The sequence below is a fragment of the Mastomys coucha genome, unplaced genomic scaffold (genome assembly GCF_008632895.1).
Source record: "Mastomys coucha isolate ucsf_1 unplaced genomic scaffold, UCSF_Mcou_1 pScaffold23, whole genome shotgun sequence".
Classification (NCBI taxonomy): Eukaryota; Metazoa; Chordata; class Mammalia; order Rodentia; family Muridae; genus Mastomys; species Mastomys coucha.
Window position 1 is genome coordinate 93,172,764 of NW_022196906.1, and position 19,802 is coordinate 93,192,565.

The following is a 19,802-nucleotide window of genomic DNA, read 5'->3' on the forward strand; positions in this document are numbered from 1 at the left end:
TTTTTGGTCTTGTCAGAATCTGTACCAGCTGGGCAGCTTCTAGAAGAACATGTGGTGAATGCCATTAACTTAGATAATCAAGAGAATTGAGTTAAAATAGTTAATTATTAAATGGCCAGTCATGAACATGCATCCATTTTCCTTCTAATGGTTTAAATAATAGCTAAATATGACAAGTTTTTTTTTTTTATTTCTACTTGTTAACTTCAACACCTATTACTTTGTTCTCCCATATTAAATATCCAGTATTGTTTAAACTTTTCCTGTGGGAGATGACTGGGATGTCTTTTGGTTTTTTTGAGACAGGGTTTGTCTGTGTAGCCCTGGCTGTCCTGAACTCACTCTGTAGACCAGGCTGGCCTCGAATTCAGAAATCCTCCTGCCTCTGCCTCCCAAGTGCTGGGACTAAAGGCGTGTGCCCCCACTGTCTGGCAACTAGGATGTCTTACAGCAAATCCTAACCACTGGGTTATTTCATTTGTATATTTTTAAGTACATGACTCCCTCCCACCCCAAGACTTATTTATTTATCATGTATGCAGTGTTCTGTCTGCATGTATGCCTGCAGAGCACCAGATTACCATGTGGTGGGAATTGAACTCAGGACCTCTGGAAAAACATCCAATGCTCTTAACTACTGAGCCATCTCTCCAGCCACTAAGTATATGACTTTTGAGTGATAGTTCTTTTAGATACACATAGTTCTGGTGCCATTTTATACCTAACTAAAGTGAGTTAGTCCTTCTCTCGTGCCTTGTCTGTATTCATTTCTCTGCATGTCTCAGTTATCAGATCTACAAATGACTTGCTCAGGTAGGATCCAAATATTTGATGTTCAGGACTCTGCCTCTTAGACTCCTTGTCCTTCCTTTGTTTCTTTTCTTCCTTTTTTCTTTTTCCTATATAGTTTATTTGTTGTAGGCAATGAGATTGGTTGCCTTGTAGCATTTCCTCCACTCTGGATTTAGCTGATTGGATTTATTATGATATCACTTGAAATGTCCCTTTTAGTTTCCACATTTTTCATCTTTTAAAGTTTGTGGGCCTTTTATCTCTTTTTTTTTTAATTTTTTTTAAAGATTTTATTTATTTTATGTATATGAGTATACTGTAGCTGTACAGATGGCTGTGAGCTATCATGTGTGTGACTGCTGTTGATCTCAGGACCTCTGCTGGCCCCACTCGCTCCGGAGTAATTTACTGTGGCTGTCTTCAGACACATCAGAAGAGAGCGTCCAATCTCATTACGGGTGGTTTTGAGCCACCATGTGGTTCCTGGGATCCGAACTCAGGACCTTCGGAAGTGCAGTCAGTGCTCTTACCCGCTGAGCCATCTCGCCAGCCCCATTTTATCTCTTTATTTAAATGATTGTTTCTAGAATGCTTTTCAGGTTTTTCTAGTGGTAAAATCTTAATTTTGGGAATTTTGTTTCTCTGTGTTATTACTGATTTGCCATCTTTCAACAATCTCAGTATTATGAAGAGATGAATTTGGGCTAAGCATGTTTTTAATTCCAATACTCTGGAGACAGAAGCAAGCTGATCTCTAGGAGTTTGAGGCCAGCCAGGTCTATGTAGTGATTCCAGGTCACTCATATCTACATCATAAGACCTGTTTCAAACAAATAAAAAGAAAAGGTAGAATTGTCAGTTGAGTCAAAAATGTAGAAACTGCAGGTTCTTTGGACATTACTACGCCTGTTGACTTGATTCCCACTGTGTAAGTCCATTACAGGACATTTTCATTCCTCTTCAATTCCTCCCACATAGGTGCATGTTCAGCTAGGTACCACAGTGTGCTGTTAGGTACCACCATGCACTGTTAGGAACTACTGTGTGCTGTTGGTTTCTTGTCTGACTGGCTCCAGGCCTTCTCTGCCTTGTGGATCATCAGCATATAACAATGTATGAAGAGTGACCTTATTATGGCAAATACTTTCAAATGATCTGAGGACTACATAGAATTTCAGGCTTCTAAAAGGGTTATTCTCTTAGTAGATTCCTTTTGCCTATACCATTTTACTAAATTGCATAATTTTTCAGGCTTGGCTGGTGTTGTCAAATACCGAGGAGTAAGGATTGGTGGCATCTCTGGCATATTTAAATCTCATGACTATAGAAAAGGTATTGTTCTGACAGAATTACTTTTATATTTTAGAGCTCGCATGCCCTCTAGTAAAATAACCAAAATTTGTAGTTTGACTTATTTATCAGATTTCTTCTGTAAATGATATTATTCTTAATTTTTTTATTATAAGTATTTTATGGACAGGAAAATGTAGATGCTATATAGCATGTCTATGTGTCCATGATCTAGCTTTATTAGTATTTTTGAGGATTTGCCATTTTAATTTTGATTTTTAAGAAATGCAACAGTATAGGTATAGTCAAAGTTCATTGACTTGTCTGTCTTATTCCTCTTCATCCCCCTCTGTTAGCCAGGGAATGCTGTTTCCAGTTTGATGTTTATCATTCACTTGATTATTTCATGTCACTGCTGAATATACAGGATTCAATGTGTTGAACAGTGTGTTTTACACTTTGTATAAATGTATCTCATTGCTTGCATCTTTCTATAGCTTACTTGCTGCTTTAACATGTTTTTTGAAATCCTGGTCATTACTTATCTGTAATCTGCTCACTTGTAGATAGTATTTCATTGCTTAGACACACTGCTGTTACCTTTCATTCTACCGTATCTTAAGCGATTTTTGGTTAGAGCAGTGGCTTACGTTCATATAGATTTCACAAATTTCATGAGTTAAATTGACAACTAAAACTTATCTATTTGATGTAACTGTTAATTGAAAGTCTACTTCCTCATCCTATTCCCTCTGCTCTCCATGGTGCTAAACTGTTGGCATGGACTCCAAACATGGACTCTTTGTTACATGGTCCATGTGAATGTGAATTTGGAACCTCATTTGGAAAGACAATGGTAATAGAGTATTTCTCTTCACTTCAAAGGTCATTTTGAGTATCCCCCTTATAATTCATCTACCATAAGGAGTATATATCATGTGAGGAATATAGAGGTCTACAAATTAAAACAGGTATGTGAAAAGTATATAACAGTGATTTGAAATAAATTTAATTTTGTAAATTTAAATTTGTAAAATGTATTTGATTATATTGGCTTGCAATATTTGATACTACCACTTTAGTGTTTCTAAAATTCAGTTTGTATAGTTCTTAGGAGATTCACAGTTGAACAGATTTTAATTTTTAATGGTTAAGACTTTATTGTAACAAGCAGTTGTAATTTAATTTGTGGTTGCACATATTATACTCAGGTTAAGGATAAAGAGTATATGCTGAAATAAAATGATATTTTTAAAAGATTTATTTATTTTATATATGTGAGTACACTGTTGCTCTCTTCAGACACATCAGAAGAAGTCATTGGATCCTATTACAGATGGTTGTGAGCCACCATGTGGTTGCTGGGAATTGAACTCAGGACCTCTGGAAGAGCAGTCAGTGCTCTTAACTGCTGAGCTATGTCTCTAGCCCATAAAGTGATATTTTCAGTAAATATTTTAGCCAAGTGTGGTGGTACACACCTCTCATCCCATCACTTATCAGGCTGAGGCAAGAAGATTATGAATTTGAGGTTATCTTGGGCTACAAAGTAGAACCTAATGTCAGGAGGAAAAAAGAGAAAACAAAATTTTATATTACCAAATTTCAGTATTAGGTAAAACTAACTAAATAATAGTATTAAACTTAAATCAACTATTGGGAAGATGATACAGGATATGACAAATTATAAAACGGTTATCAAAATGCTGACTTAACTGACAAATAGGTGAAGCTACGTTTTTGAGACCCCCACACTAGGCCTGACACTGAGCTGACCAGTTTTCATACATGGTATTTCATGAAATCTTGTTCAAGTCGGGTAAGGTAGCTCTCACTCTGTTTTCCTTCTTTAAGAATAGCTTAGTGGTTAAGATCACTGGCTGTTCTTCCAGAGGACTTGGGTTTAATTCCCAGCACCCACATGGCTGCTCACAACTGCCTATAACTCCAGTTCCATGGATCTGACACCTCGTAGAGACATACTTAGGTAAAACACAAATGCACATAAAGTAAAAACAAAAAACAAGAATGCCAAGTCAAGATGTAGCCAGACAAGGAGCCTGCCACGACCTCCCTGATAGTCTCTAGCAGGACCTTAGTCCTCGAGCCCTTGCACTCTCCCAGAGCTGCAGGGCATGGGGTGCTCACAGGCCTTTCTTATGGTCCATTTGTACTGTTCTTTTGGATACCTTTGTTCACCAATCTAAATCCTACGTATTCCCTAAGACCCAACTGGATACTCCTTTCCAACAGCATTACTCTAGTTTAGACCTATCACCCTTGAATTCTTATTATCCTCCACTCAGTGACTGCTGTACCTGAGCTCCATTATGTACTATCTTAAGTGGTTACTGTTTCAGTTTAGTTTCCCAAGTCCTTGTCTCACATTACCGGATAGTGCTGATGAGTAAGTAAAGGGAGGAGTACATTTTGTGTTTTCCCTATAGGGACCTTTAGGTATTCTTTTATGTAGCAAAGGGAAAGTGTTTAATTGGTACTATGTGAATACTTTAGGGAAAGAGATGGTGGTCTAGGAGTCCACACCCATGGCTGACCATGCAATCACTCTGCCTCTGAGCTACACTCCCATCTCCCAGTTTTTTCCTGTTATGACTTTGGATTTACTGTGTTAATTGTGTTGGAAATCTTATAAATCTGTTTTCTCTAGATCTTCAAATTTATAATTACCAGGGAAAAGAAACTGTGGCTATTTTACATTTTAGGAATCTTTCACGGTAGGCCTCAACTGATTGGCAGACTAATAAAGATGTCTCTGCTGCCCTGCCTTTGCTGCAGAAAATAGGATTATTTCTGAGGCACAGAACAGGCTGCTTCTCCTTGTCTAGGTGAATAAGGAGTGTCCTTAGGATGAATTAACACAGACAGCAGGATCATCGTCAACAAGAAGGTGCATAGCTGGGAGTAGGCGCTTTGGGTTACTCTCTTTCTAAGAATCTTCTTTCTGTTTTTCTGTTCTTAAAGTTAAAGCAGCCTATACATATATTTTTATCTCATGATTGGCCGAGAAATATATATCATTATGGAAATAAGAAGCAGCTTCTTAAGAGCAAATCTTTCTTCCGCCAAGAAGTGGAAAACAGCACCCTAGGGAGCCCAGCTGCCTTGGAGCTGCTCGAGCACCTACAGCCTGCATACTGGTTCTCCGCACACCTTCACGTGAAGTTTGCAGCCCTGATGCAGCATCAGGTAGGACAGAAAACACCCTTAGCCTGAATAAATGCTAACCGGACAGCCATGACCTAGGAACTGTGGGTACAGAGGTAAAACCAGAGAGAACGCAGGTCACCTCTTAGGAGTTACTCACTCAGGATTCAGTGTGGGAAGAACTGAGCAAACAATTACAAGCAGGGTGGGTGTGGGAGACAACAGCTGAGCTGTTTGAAGGTACCTGGTTCAGAGGGTGGTAGGCTGGCTTAGTCTAGTTTTGGAGAGGGAAAGTTTCCAAAGAACTACATGGCTGAGCTGAATCTAAAGTGCCAGGAGGAAATTGAGTCTATGAATATTTTAACAGAGGGACCAACATGTTTGAAGACTTAAAGGTCCCAGAGCGCAGTGCATGCCGGGTACTAGCTCCTGTCCCTGAGGTGTAGAGACAGATACAGCTGGAATAGAAGCAGAACTGCTTCTGGGCAGAGCTTGGGCACTTACTCCTTCTAGAGTAAGTCCATATTTGAAAGGGCCTTAGAGGGCTGGAGGGATGGCTCTGCAGTTAAGAACACTGACTGTTCTTCCAGAGGTCCTCAATTCAATTACCAGCAACCACATGGTGGCTTACGACCATCTTTAAAGGATTTGATGCCCTCTTCTGGCATGTAGCTGTATATGCAGACAGTATTCCTACATTTAAAAAAAAAAATACATAAATTTAAAAGGAGGAGGGCTTAGAGATATTTCCAAATAAAACTGTTTCAGGAGCATTATACCTCCAATGCAGAGAAGGGTTCGGTCCAGTAGCTTTGGAAAGTACTGTGTGTCACATCCACAAAGACAGTGCCCATTGGGCCATTAGACCTCTGGGAAGGTCTCCAGAAGCAGAAATCTCCAGCTGCTGACCCTGTATTTTCTAGATGATTTCCCTATGGGATACTTCTGGAGAAAGCAAGTGTTGTGGTTTAAAACTCTAGAAAGTGATGGGAAAGTTGGGGACTGGAACCAGGTGGTGGTTCTAGAAAGATTAGTTGGCAGGTTTTTTTGGATTGGAGTGATGGCAAATCAGAGACACGGTGCTGCTTAGCAAAGCAGGAAGTTTTAACCAAAGTAAAGAACACAGAGAATGAAGCAGCTTCTAGAAAGATTGGAAGCAGAGAAATAAGGATTTGGTGAGTGTGGGGAATACGGGATGACAACCAGAAGGTCTTTTTGGGAAACCATTTAGAAAATGCAGGGTTAACAGAAATCTCTTGACGTCTTCTATAGAATTTCTCGTTGTCTTTAATACATTAATGAGTACTTTCTAGAGAGGAATGTGATGTGTAACACTTCCCAAACATCTTTCCTACTTTAACAATGTGCCTGAGATTGTGTATGAAGATACTCCCAAAGCCCTTTGTGCTGTGGTCCTACACAAGATCCTTCACTAAGTCTGTGGCCTCTTAGTGATCATGCTTGCTTGATGATGTCCGAGCTCACCTGTAGACACTGTTCTCCTTTCTACATCTTTTTTTTTTTTTTTTAAGATTTATTTATTTATTTTAGGTATATGAGTACACACCGTAGCTGTACAGATAGTTGTGAGCCTTCATCTGATTGTTGGGAATTGACTTTAGGACCTCTGCTCGATCCAGTCACCTTGCTTGTTCCGGTCAACCCAGCTGGCTCTCCGGCCCAAAGATTTATTTATTATTATACATAAGTACACTGTAGCTGTCTTCAGACACACCAGAAAAGGAATCAGATCTCATTACGGGTGGTTGTGAGCCATCATGTGGTTGCTAGGATTTGAACACAGGACCTTTGGAAGAGCAATTGGTGCTCTTAACCACTGAGCCATCTCTCCAGCCCTTGGTTTTACTTCTTGAAGGCTCATGGCACTCCTGAGTTTTGTTTTTTTATAAGACAGTGTATAGACTCTCACTGTATAGACCAGGCTGTCCTTGGACCCTGATCTGGCCGCCTCTGTCTTCTGATTAGAGACTTGAGCCACCATGCCCCGCTGCTTCTGAGCTTTTCTTGCGGTCTGATTTGCTGCTTTCCTCAGCTCCATCTTCTGTTGTCATCCTCAGGAGCATCATCTCTATCATTGGTAGCTTGCGTACTTTTTATTGGCTCATCATCCTCCTCTAACTTGCCAGTGTTGTGTTAACCCTTTCACCCACTCCAAAAGTCACCTTTTCTCAAAACTGTGTTTTGCCAGACGTTCCCACAGTCTCTGTGCCTCGCGTTAGTAACACGTCATTCACCACTACAGGACTGATCCTTGTCTTTTCCCTACTTGTCCTTTCCTGTTTTCAATCAGTCACTTTTGTCCTGATTGTTGTGACCTTCATACTTGGGCTATCTCCCTCTGCCTTCTTTTATTGATTCGCTTTTGAGAAAAATAGTTTTATTGAGGTACAATTTATATATCAAGATTAATACTTTCTAAATATGTAATTCAGTAATTTTAAGTAAACATCTACAGTTGTATGAAATGAATACCACAGTCCAATTTTGTTTTTTTTTTTTAAATTTTTTTAAAAAATTTTTACAGTTTAGTTATTTTATGAATGTAAGTACACTGTCAATTTCCTCAGACACACCAGAAGAGGGCATTGGATCCCATTACTGATAGCTGTAAGCCATCATTGTGGTTGCTGGCAATTGAACTTGGGACTTCTGGAAGAGCAGCCAGTACTTTTAACTGCTGAGCCATCTCTCCAGCCCCTTGGTTTTGTTTTTTGTTTTTGTTTTTGTTTTTTTGAGGCAAGGTTTCTTTCTCTCTGTAGCCCTGGCTGTCCTAGAACTCACTCTGTAGACCAGGCTGGGCTCTAACTCACAGAGATCCACCTGCCTCTGCCTCTAGAGTGTTGGAATTAAAGACATGTGCCACCATCTAGTTCAAAAACACCATGTCCATCATGCCCCAGAATCTATTGTGCCTGTTTGTAATCAACTTTGCATCCTTAGCTGTAGACAACCACTGATTTGAGTTGTTTCTTCTGAATAATTTATGTAAAAAGAATCAAAGTACAGATGTTTAGCAGCTAGTTTCTTTCATTTGTTTGTGTGAGTCATTCATGTAAAGCATGTCAGTGTTTGACGACATCCTCATCCTCATTGTCATCATCAATGTTTGTTTTGAATTTCGGAAGAAATGGCAGCCAACAGTAGTTAATGCTTTACACATCATTGCCCAAGTATATGTAGACTGTCTTCCCCTTTTCTTTTCTCTTCTTTCTTTTTTATTCTTTTTTTTATATTAGATGTTTTCTTTATTTACATGTCATATGATATCTCCTTTCCCAGTTTCCCCTCCAAAAAAAAAAGAAAAAAATAAAATAAAAAAAAACAAAAACAAAACAAAACCCTTGTTCCCTCCCTCCTCCCCCTGTTCACCAACCCACCCTCTCCTGGCCCTGGCATTCCCCTAAACTGGGGCATAGAACCTTCACAGGGCCAAGGGCCTCTCCTCCCATTGATACTGACTTGGCCATCCTCTGCTACATATGCTACTGGAGTCATTAGTCCCACCATGTGTACTCTTTGGTTGGTGGTTTAGTCCCTGGGAGCTCTGAGGGTACTAGGTAGTTCATATTGTTGTTTGTCCTAAGGGGCTGCAAACCCTTCAGCTCCTTGGGTCCTTTCTCTAGCTCCTTCATTGGGGACCCTGTGCTCAGTCCAATGGATGGCTGTGAGCCTCTATTTCTATATTAGTCGGTCACTGTCAGAGCCTTTCAGGAGACAGCTATATCAGGCACCTGTCAGCCAGCACTTGCTGGCATCCACAATAGTGTCTGGATTTGATGATTGAATATGGGAAGGATTCCCAGGTGGAGCAGTCTCTGGATTGTCTTTCCTTCAGTCTCTGCTCCATAGTTGGTCTCTACAACTACTTCCATGGGTATTTTGTTCCTCCTTTTAAGAAGGAACAAAGTATCCACACTTTGGTCTTCCTTCTTGAGTTTCTTGTGGTTTGTGGATTGTGCTTTGTATATTCCGATCTTCTGGGCTAATATCCACTTATCAGAGAGTGCATACCATGTGTTCTTTTGTGACTGGGTTACCTCACTCAGGATGATATTCTCCAGATCCATCCATTTCCCTAAGAGGTGGAATCTCAGGGTTGTTTTGATTTGCATTTCGCTGCTGACTAAGGATGTTGAACATTTCCAACCTTTTCTTTTCTCTTCTTTCTTATTTACTCGCTTGGTAGTCATTCTTTTAACATAGAATTGAGAACATGTATAAGAAATGTTATTTCTGCCGGGCGGTGGTGGTGCACACCTTTAATCCCAGCACTTGGGAGGCAAGGGGAGGCAGATGTTTGAGTTCGAGGCCAGCCTAGTCTACAGAGGGAGTTTCAGGACAGCCAGGGCTACACAAAGAAACCCTGTCTCCAAAAAAACAACAACAAAAAAGAAATGTTATTTTTCCTATTCAATGTATGGATCACTTGTGATGTTTTAACATTCTTAAATCATGGTTTGTATTATCTAGGCCACAGATAAAGAACAAGCAGGCAAAGAAACCAGGTTTTTAGCCTTGGACAAGTGCTTGCCACACAGAGACTTTCTTCAGGTAAGAACAAAAGAAGTCATTTTACAAAAGCTTTATTCTTCCAGTGATTTTAAAGAACTAGTTCCTTCCAAATTTATTTGTGCTATTTATAATTTATGTTATCTGAGAGTTCTTTGATGTTGCTTAAAATTAAATTGATTGAATTAGACTGGTAAATATAAATGAATTACCTAAAATTTCTGATTTCGTCCTCTAGGTGTTGGAGATAGAGCATGACCCCAGTGCTCCTGAGTGCTTAGAGTATGATGTGGAGTGGCTGACTGTTCTCAGGGCCACTGATGACCTCATTAACGTGACCGGGGGCCTGTGGAATATGCCTGAAGACAATGGTCTGCACACAAGGTGCTTCTCTCCTGTAGAGCTTGCTTTCTGCACTGCTTGTGCACTTCTGTCTCTCATCTGTGTTGTCTTCGGGTTCCTGAGGAGTTTGCTTGTCTGCAGAAAGGAGGGAGGAGCAAGGTGACAGTGATTTTGGGTTCTGAGCATCTGGCAAGCCTCCTAGCATGTGCCTGCTTGATGACCTGTCACACTGTGAGCTGTAGTAGTTCTTCTGGTCTCTGATTTGGACCTAGTTTAGGGGTTTATACCCCCTGGCTCCGGCACAAACTAGCCATGAGAGCTTGACTTTGTACCCACAGTTGACTGACTATTATGTTTTATTTCTAAAGACTCTTTGCTAAGTTAATTATAATTTTACCGTGTAGGGTTTTTTCTTTTTAGTCTTTATTTTATGCATATTGGTGTTTTCCCTGCTTGAATTGTCTGTGTCACACATTTGCCTGGCACTGGCGGAGGCCAGAATTGGGAGTCAGATCCCTGGAACTAGAATTACAAATGGCTATGAGCTAACATGTAGATGCTGGGAATTGAACCCAGATCCTCTGGGAAAGTAGCCTTAAAAAAAATGTAATCTTAACCGCTGAGCCATCTTTGCAGCTCTTATGTAGAAGTTTTGTATTGTTTTGTTTTTGTTTTCTGAGACAGGGTTTCTCTGTGTAGCCTTGGCTGTCCTGGAACTTATTCTGTAGACCAGGCTGGCCTCAAACTCAGAGATTCACCTGCCTCTGCCTCCCAAGCGCTAGGATTAAAGATATCTGCCACCATTGCCCAGCTTTTATGTAGAATTTTTCACGTTTCTTTTTTAATCCTTGTATCTGGAATCCATCCTTAGGTTACTTACTACTTGAAGGTGATAACTTGTATAAACCAATTGCTCTGATTGTTACAGGTGGGATTATAGTGCAACTGAAGAAACTATGAAAGAAGTAATGGAAAAATTGAACCATAACCCTAAAGTCCCCTGTAACTTCAGCATGACAGCTGCTTGTTATGATCCTAGTAAGCCACAGACACACGTGCAGCTGGTTCACAGGATCAGTCCGCAGACTACTGAATTCTGTGCCCAGCTTGGCATCACAGACATTAATGTCATGATTCAGAAGGCCAAGGAAGAGCATCATCTGTGTGGTGAATATGAACAGCAGGGTGACCTGGGGACTGATGAGTCTGAAGAGGACCAGAGTGAATACAACACAGACACGTCTGCCCTGTCCTCTATTAATCCAGATGAAATAATGTTGGATGAAGAAGAGGAAGAGGAAGCTGTAAGTACTCATAGTGACATGAATACACCTTCTGTGGAACCTTCTGATCAGGCATATGACCTCTCTACAAGCTTTTCTGATGTCAGGAACTTACCAAGTTCCATGTTTGTGTCTTCTGACGATGCATCCCATTCTCCAACAAGTGGAGAGGGGAAATCTTGTAAAACTGTAGAGTCTGGGGATGAAAAAGACTTAGCCGAGTTTCCTCTGAAGAGGCTGAGCAATGAACACGAACCTGAACAAAGAAAGAAAATAAAGAGGAGGAACCAAGCCATCTATGCTGCAGTGGATGATGAGGATGCTAACGATGAATAAGACCAAGGCCATGACTTGTGATAAATATAGGCGTGTGATTTCAAGACCCTATTTTTAGGGCCGAATTTCTGATTTATGACTGAGCTTTGTAATAATGAAATGATGGAATTTTGGCTATAAGCTCTGTATTTGGGTATATGTTTATATGATTCAGATATAGACTTATTAAAATTTCATATGAAATTTGATTGATGACCATTTTTAAGACTTTCACTTCCATAGTTTTCAGCACTTACAACACATGAATTTTGAGAAACACTGTTCTCTAAGATGGGACTATGAAGATTTTGCAAATACATTGAATGTTACTTAATTGCTGAAATTATCCTATTGATTCTTGTATACTACATTTTAGCTGAATTTTTTATGTAAATTTGTATAAATGCTATCTATCCTGCTGCATGATAGATAGATCGTAGGTAGTGAAATATTTTCAGAGATCTGGAACACCTCTTGTCTGGAGTTACAGTACCTGGGCTGCCTGGGGAGATTGCCCTGGACTTTGGAAGAGGAATCATGGGTCTCAGGATCTGTTCGCATCATCCCACAGCAGTCCAGATCCAGCCACTCGTTTAGGGAAGTCCTGAAGTGGCTAGCTAGCATCCATCTTGTCGGCATTTGACTTCAGAAAGCTTGGCAGCTTTGAGGCTTTTGTTTCCCTCACTTTAAAAGATTATTTACTTATGTACATAGGTATCTGCAACTGGATTTCTTTCTACTCTTTTGAATTCCACAACTCCAGATTGTGGTTTTCCCCAGAAAAGTCTTTTTAACAAGGAAAAGAACACTGGTATGCCTGAGGTAATTTGGGGTATTGAACTCCCCTGAAAATAATACAGCAGAAAGTATAAAACAAATGCTAGAATTAATAGATATTAATTCTAAAAAACAAATAATACTCTAGTTTACCCAAGAAAGTATGCAAATAACAAGCCGTGCTTGGTGGGCCAGACCCTTAATCCTAACACTCAGGATAACAGGCAGGAGGACCTCTAAGGTGAACCTGTTCTACAAAGTGGATTCTAGGTCAGCCAGGGCTATGTAGAGAGACTATCTCAAAAAAAAAAAAAAAAAAAGTATGTAAATAGATACAAGAAATGTTATTCTTACAACAACTGTAAAAGCTTGGTAGAATATATGTATGATTGCTTGGTACAATGTATGTATGGTTGGAATTTCTTAGAAACAGAATTTATTGATGTCAATTGTGGTTGATCAAATACATTTCTACAAAAGAAACTTACCAGAAAATGATTCCCATAAAGTACCTGGTTGGTGGTTTTGTAACCCGAATGACAGCTTGTGCTGCCTGTTTTCACAAAGGCAATGGGCAGAGACAAGTTGGATCGTTTAATTATGTTCTAGCCAGGTGGTGGGCAATCTGAGACCACAGTGGGTTCATATCCTAAGAGGAATAAAGCATACTGTATCTCACCTTCAGCCAATAGGCTACATACATACAGGGGGAGCAGATATTCCAGGACTTAGCCTCTCTCCTGTGGTCAGGTGGTCATCCCACCCCTGATATCTATGGTGTCTATGTCTCCTTAATGTCTGCACTGCTCCCTTGTTAGTGTTTCTTGGAACACCTATGTTTGGACACTCCCAAGGATGCTTGAGTGGTTAGTGTCTGCAGGTGGTATCCTGCGTTCCTCCGAGTGCCACCTGGGTTTGGGGCTTAACTCAGAACGAGCAAACCATCAGGAGTATGTGCCTGGTGAGCTGTTTATGATGTGTACGTGCAGATTTCTTTCTGTAATGAGTCCATGTCCTGTAGCATAGTTTCAGGAGGAAGCTACCTAGCTTTTAAAGCCAGATAATCTCTCATGTGATGTTCCAATATAGAAAAGTATAGCTTCTTCTTGTGAAGCAAATGTAACACTGATGCCAAATCTAAAATAGATATAAATGTCAATCTCACAAAATATTAACAAGCCTTGGGGCTGGAGATATGGCTCAGCCAAATTCAAACAGAAGACCCAGGTTCCATTCTTAGCTTCCACATGGTGGCTCACAACTGTCTTAATTCCAGTTCTAGGGGATCTGACCCCCTCTTCTGGTCCCCTTGGGAATCACTTGCACACATAGCACACAGACATACATGCAAACAAATGAATGCATGGGTATATACATAATAAAAATTTTAAAACATACAGTACATTTTTTTTTTTTTTTTTTGGATTTTCAAGACAGGGTTTCTCTGTGTAGCCCTGGCTGTCCTGGAACTCACTCTGTAGACCAGGCTGGCCTTGAACTCAGAAATCTGCCTGCCTCTGCCTCCCAAGAGCTGGGGTTAAAGGCTTGCGCCACCACTGCCCAGCCATACAGTACATTTAAAGGTGATGTGGCATGAGACAAACAGTAGAGATGGTTCAATACTATGAAGATTATTCATACGATGGAGATACTAGATCTAAGATCTAATGATTTCCATTGATGAATAGAATTGGATTAAAACCTACCATCTAAGTTGCTGTGGGAATGTAAGCATTTATCAAAGCCCCCAGAGAAGAAGAGACAAGTGCTCCTGCAATACAGCTGCTGAGAAGAAGCCAACTGTGTTGCGCCTAGTTCCTGCTGGGGGTGGGGGGTGGACGCTACAATATATATAAAACATGGTTACTTTGAAGCACATGTGCTCTCTGAAATAGTTACGCATTAGCTCATGTTAAAGTGTACTACCGGGATTGGGGGTTTATCTCAGTGGTAGAGCACTTGCCTAGCAAGGGTAAGGGCTCTGAGTTCTGTCCTCAGCTCTGAAAGGGGGCTGGGAGATGGGAACATGAGAACCACAGATAACCAAAGGATTCCTTCTAAGTGGTGAGTTTAAAACCAACAAATGCTTAAACAGTGACTTATTCAAACTCAAAGAGGAAGTACCAAATGAGAGCCAGACTGATTCCTTCTAAGTGGTGAGTTTAAAACCAACAAATGCCAGACTGAGGCTGCCTTGCCTAGGCGGGACCAGTGCTTCCTTATTTCTCCATCTGGTTACAGGGGACAAGGACACACAGTGACTTCAGATTGTGCTCAGGATGACTGGGAACACCAATCACCTGTGGGCATAGACAGGGCAGAGGAGGCTCATGGCTACCAGTTGTCATGCTTAGGCCTTAGCTCACAGAAGGTCCGGAACTACCATCACCAAGCCTGCACACACTCTCTTCCTGTAGCTAGGCTCATAGAATCTCATCTTGGGAGATGTATAAACTGATGACATGACTGCTCCCTGGTATGGTTAAGAGGAAGGTTTTTATTGTGAGTGAGAGAGAGAAAGAGAGAGTCGGAGAGAAACAGAGAGAGAGAGACAGAGAGAGACAGAGACACACAGAGGTACAGAGACAGAGAGAGACTGAGAGAGGAAGAGATACAGTTAGAGAGAACAGCCAGAGGCATTTGAAAGAGTCCAGATGGAAGAAAAAAAAAATAGATTGACCATCAGACAGAACAAGGTTAGGGCTATCTGCAAGAGACGGGAGTATCACAGAGGAGAGAGAAAACATGCTGAAGCTATCAGGAGCCAGAGCTTACAGAGAACCATCGAGAAAGGCAGGTTTATAAAGAGAGTAGCTGGGGAGAGGGAAGCCTGGGAGCCGGAGGGATTTAGTGTAGCTGGACAGTGTGGGAAGAGCTGGGATGCTAGCATGGACTTTGAAATGTGCAGCAGATGCCTGTGATACTGAGGGAGACTGGAGGCCTGCATGTGCTCTGATATGCTGATAGATGCCACAGGTAGCCATATGTCCTTTCTGCCAGAGAGAAGGGAAATGACTCCTTTGGGCATATAGACACCAGTTTTACAAGTTCCTAAGAAATGCTGACTTTTATCTAACCACCAGAAATCCTGCTGTATTCTGAGTTGAGCTCCAGGTTTTGGATATTTGGATTGCCTTTTGGAGTTTGGGGATTTGGAGTTTCCTATGAACCTAACAGGAGAGAGTGGAAGAATTTCCTTGTTCAGAGAGTTCCTGCCTATGCACTGATAACTTTGTTTTGAGTTTTTTTTTTGTTTGTTTGTTTGTTTGTTTTTTGTTTTTTTGTATTTTCAAGACAGGGTTTCTCTGCGCAGCCCTGGCTGTCCTGGAACTCACTCTGTAGACCAGACTGGCCTCAAACTCAGAAATCTGCCTGCCCCTGACTCCCAAGTGCTGCGATTAAAGGCATGTTTTGAGATTTTTTTTTTTTTTTTTTTTTTTTTTTTGGTTTTTCCCAGACAGGGTTTCTCTGTGTAGCTCTGGCTGTCCTGGACTCACTTTGTAGACCAGGCTGGCCTCGAACTCAGAAATCTGCCTGCCTCTGCCTCCCAAGTGCTGGGATTAAAGGCGTGTGCCACCACTGCCCAGCACTTAATGCTTTTCTTACAAGAGTCCCCTACCCTGAGTGTTTGTCGAGTTCTCTGGTTTGAATTGGCAGGGATTGCTCTAACTGGGAGGGGTGCTGTGCTGAGAGTTCTGCGAATCCCAGTCGTTGATAGTTTTCAGCAACAGGCACGCCTCTTGCCTCTCGTGGCAGCTGGAATGACCCAAGCCCCTGAAAGGTCTGGCAGAGAGCCCTTCCTCTTCAGTGACTCCGCTCCATGGGCTTTGGTGGCCGTTCCATCAGGTGGTACTTCAGAGGGCTTTGTCTCTATAAGGGACTGCAGAGCTACGCTGAAGAGGTAGCCAAGAGCTGCTGTTCGAGCAGTACGGTAAGGTGGGGAAGGAGTTGGAGATCTTCACTTCCTTAAAAAGAGGTAGTAAATAGTTTAGTAAAACCCCGAAGCAACATGGCAATGCAGAGTAAGTATGGGCTTCCCCTTAGGCAATCTCATGTGTCCTTGGGACGTTGGGATGATGGTACACACTAGCCAGAACCACTAAAGTTTATAGCAATAACTGCGGTACTAAAACTGTTCAGGGTCTTTGTCACGGATGTAGCTTACACTGTTGGTATCCACACAGGCTTTCTTAGCAAATTAGCAGCAGACACCAAGATCTTGGAGATTTAAAGGGATAAAGAGATAAAGGGCCAGTGTCTGCCTGCTGCACAGGTTCAGTCCTGATTGTCCCTGACCTGGGCAGCGCCTGGTGAAGCAGGAGTGCCATTCCACCCAGGAGCTTTCTCTTATCCATTCCCATCCTCTCTTCTTCTTCCTTCTCTTCTTCCTCCTGTTTTCTTCTTCTGTTTCTATTTTTAACATCTTGAAGAATATCCATACTGCTTTCCACAATGAATGTATTGATTTACATCCCAGTCAACAGAAAGAGGGTCTGTTTTCCCCATCATTACCAACGTTCATTATCTTTGTTTTTTGTTTGTTTGTTTTTTGTTTTTTGTTTTTTAAATAGGATCTCATTTTGTTTCCCAAACTGGCCTTGAACTCATGGCAATTCTCCTGTCTCAGTCTCTGGAGTGTTGCGATTGCAGGCATAAACCACTAGACCTGGCATTTTGTGAATATCTTTTTTTATAATAGCTATTGTAGCAAGAGTGCCCTGATAATGGTGTGGACCCGGATCTACGTATCTCTTAGTCATTTGTTTTCCTCTCAGAAAAGCCTGTTAAAGTAGGCAGGCAGCATGTGCTCTTAAGGAGAGAGCCATCTTTCCAGCCTTTAATCAGGACAACCTTTAATGAGCTCGCCTGTGACCCTGATTGCCTTAATATACTTGAAACTATTGGGGTTTTATTTTTGGTTTGTTTTGTTTTTAAATGTCGTAATGCCTATTGATAGCTTTTCCCTGATTTCCTACTAGGTTAAACTTTAATTTCCTATTGATTTGCCAGAATTTTCATATAATAAGAAATTTATAATTTTGCTTTTTGATCATCTCTTACATTTTTAATTGAGAGGGTGTTGGAATAGCTCACTAAAATTAAATCTATTGTTTTTTAAAAACAACACAAAGACATTCTTTACAGAGCACAGGAAACTGAAAAAGAGCCAAATACCGAAGTGCTATCGATATTTTGATAGGTTTTCCTTTGTGTGACTTCTCTCTCACTTGTAAGGAATCTGCTGTAATTACTGAATTACTGGGGCTTTGGGTAGTCTTTTTTTAAAAATATGTTTACTTACATATTTATCAGTGTATTTTTAAAATTTATTTATTTCATGTATGTGAGCACACTGTCTCTGTCTTCAGACACACCAGAAGAGAGCATTGAGTCCCACTGCAGATGGTTGTGAGCCACCATGTGGTTGCTGGGAATTGAAATCAGGACCTCTGGAAGAGCAGTCAGTGCTCTTAACCACTGAGCCATCTCTCTTCAGCCCATAGGCGGTTTTATAAAAGAAAATTGTAGGGGCTGGCGAGAATACCTGGTTTAATGAACTATTGTAATATGAACACCCCTGTAATTACAGTCAGGCCACCCTGGATGTCTGGGAGTTAGCAGTCATTCCAACAGTCCTTCCAAGCGCTACCTTCTCATCTCAACCCTTCCCTCCTCCCATAGGACCCTTCATCCTCTCCTGAAGAACAACCACTCCCTTGTGCTTCTTTGTAATTTCTCTCCCTTGTGCAAGCCTGGATAGAATAGTCTTGCTCATTGAAATACTGTCATGTCTCTAAAATATCTTTCAACCTTCAGGATTCCCCTCTGGCTACTGTAGATTTGTTTTGTTTCTGTAAAAAAAAAAAAAAAAAAAAAGCATTTTTTTTCCAGATAAAGATTCTAGAAGGATTTTATCTTCTATATTTCCTATAGACTGCCTTTGCGATCCAAGGTTTCCTTAGGTGAAAGGTGAATAACCAATAGTATTCCTGTGTTCCTTTACCAGGAGGCAAAAAGTATCTAGTTTCTGATGTGTGTTGTGTGTGTGTGTGTATGTGTGTATATGTGGTATGTGTGTGTGTATGTGTGTTATGTGTGTGTGTATGTGTGTGTGTGTTGTGTGTGTGTGTGTGTGCGTGCGTGCCTGGACAACAGCTGTTGATTTTTCATTGTTCAGATCCATTGGTTTATTGGGAGTTGCAAAGTAGTTATATTCTCTTTTTTTTTGTTTGTTTGGTTTTTTGTTTTGTTTTTGTTTTGTTTTGTTTTGTTTTTTTGAGACAGGGTTTCTCTGTATAGCCCTGGCTGTCCTGGAACTCAGTCTGTAGACCAGGCTAGCCTCGAACTCAGAAATCTGCCTGCCTCTGCCTCCCAAGTTCTGGGATTAAAGGCATGCACCACCACTGCCCAGCTTCAATATTACTTTTATATCCAGTAATGGTATAATTTTATCTTGGAGATTAATATTTTTTCCTAGTGTTTAAGGTAGCTATTTGTTTCCCTGCACAACTCAAAAACTAGCCCATTAGCTTAAAAGAATTGTTATGGTGAGCCATGGTGCTCACCTTTAATCCCAGGACTCAGGAGGCACAGACGGGTAGATCTCTGTAGGTTCAAGGCCAGCCTGGTCTTCACAGTGAGTTTCAGGTCAGCCGGGAATACTGTGAGCCAAGTCTTGAAATGTAATGAAACAAAGAAATCCTTATCTGTGATTTGAAGCTATCTGAAGACCAGTAAACTGTGAAGATAAATCAACTGAGGTTAGCACAACATTTAAAGCAAGGTGCCTTGCTTTGCTTAGCCAGTTCCTGGGCCATTAGGTAAGGTGTCACAGACTCCCTTGCCTTTTTGTCTGAAGTTAGACTGCAGATTGCAGGTGTTTGTCATCAGGCCTGGCCTGCTGGTACTTCTCATTTGAATTCAGGAGTACAGTGTTTTACTTAACCTCTTTCAGATCACCTCAGAATTTCTGTCTTCCAAATTACCAATCCTGATTTTTAAGGACCTAGACAATAACAGGAGTAGAGTACCCCATGAGTAACCCCATGAATACCCCATGAATACCCCATGAATACTCCATGAATACCCCACGAATACCCAATGTACTTTAGCCCACATTATTCAGAGAAATCTCAGAATAACACAGCTACTGATTGCAAATTTTCCTTCTCTCTATTTTGGTATTTTGCTTATTGTTAGGAATGAATTTTTTTGACATTCATATGTGTGTTTGGTATGTATAGTGATAGTGGGTGTGAGTATTTAATATAACCCTTAATTTCTTTCATACTTATTGTTATTTTCCAT

At 40.9% G+C, this 19,802-nt stretch overlaps 1 protein-coding gene across 1 annotated transcript in view; it reads left to right on the forward strand.

Annotated features, from left to right (window-relative positions):
* Dbr1 (debranching RNA lariats 1) overlaps window positions 1–12,977 on the forward strand; it is a 13,985-nt gene extending 1,008 nt beyond the window's left edge. Inside the window, exons 3-8 of the mRNA XM_031344946.1 lie at window positions 2,044–2,124; window positions 2,968–3,053; window positions 5,065–5,289; window positions 9,739–9,819; window positions 10,016–10,161; window positions 11,048–12,977. Of these exons, the coding sequence (XP_031200806.1) occupies window positions 2,044–2,124; window positions 2,968–3,053; window positions 5,065–5,289; window positions 9,739–9,819; window positions 10,016–10,161; window positions 11,048–11,738 (1,310 nt within the window). The 3' untranslated portion in view covers window positions 11,739–12,977. The remainder of the gene's footprint in view (window positions 1–2,043; window positions 2,125–2,967; window positions 3,054–5,064; window positions 5,290–9,738; window positions 9,820–10,015; window positions 10,162–11,047) is intronic.
* Window positions 12,978–19,802: the final 6,825 nt, after the last annotated feature.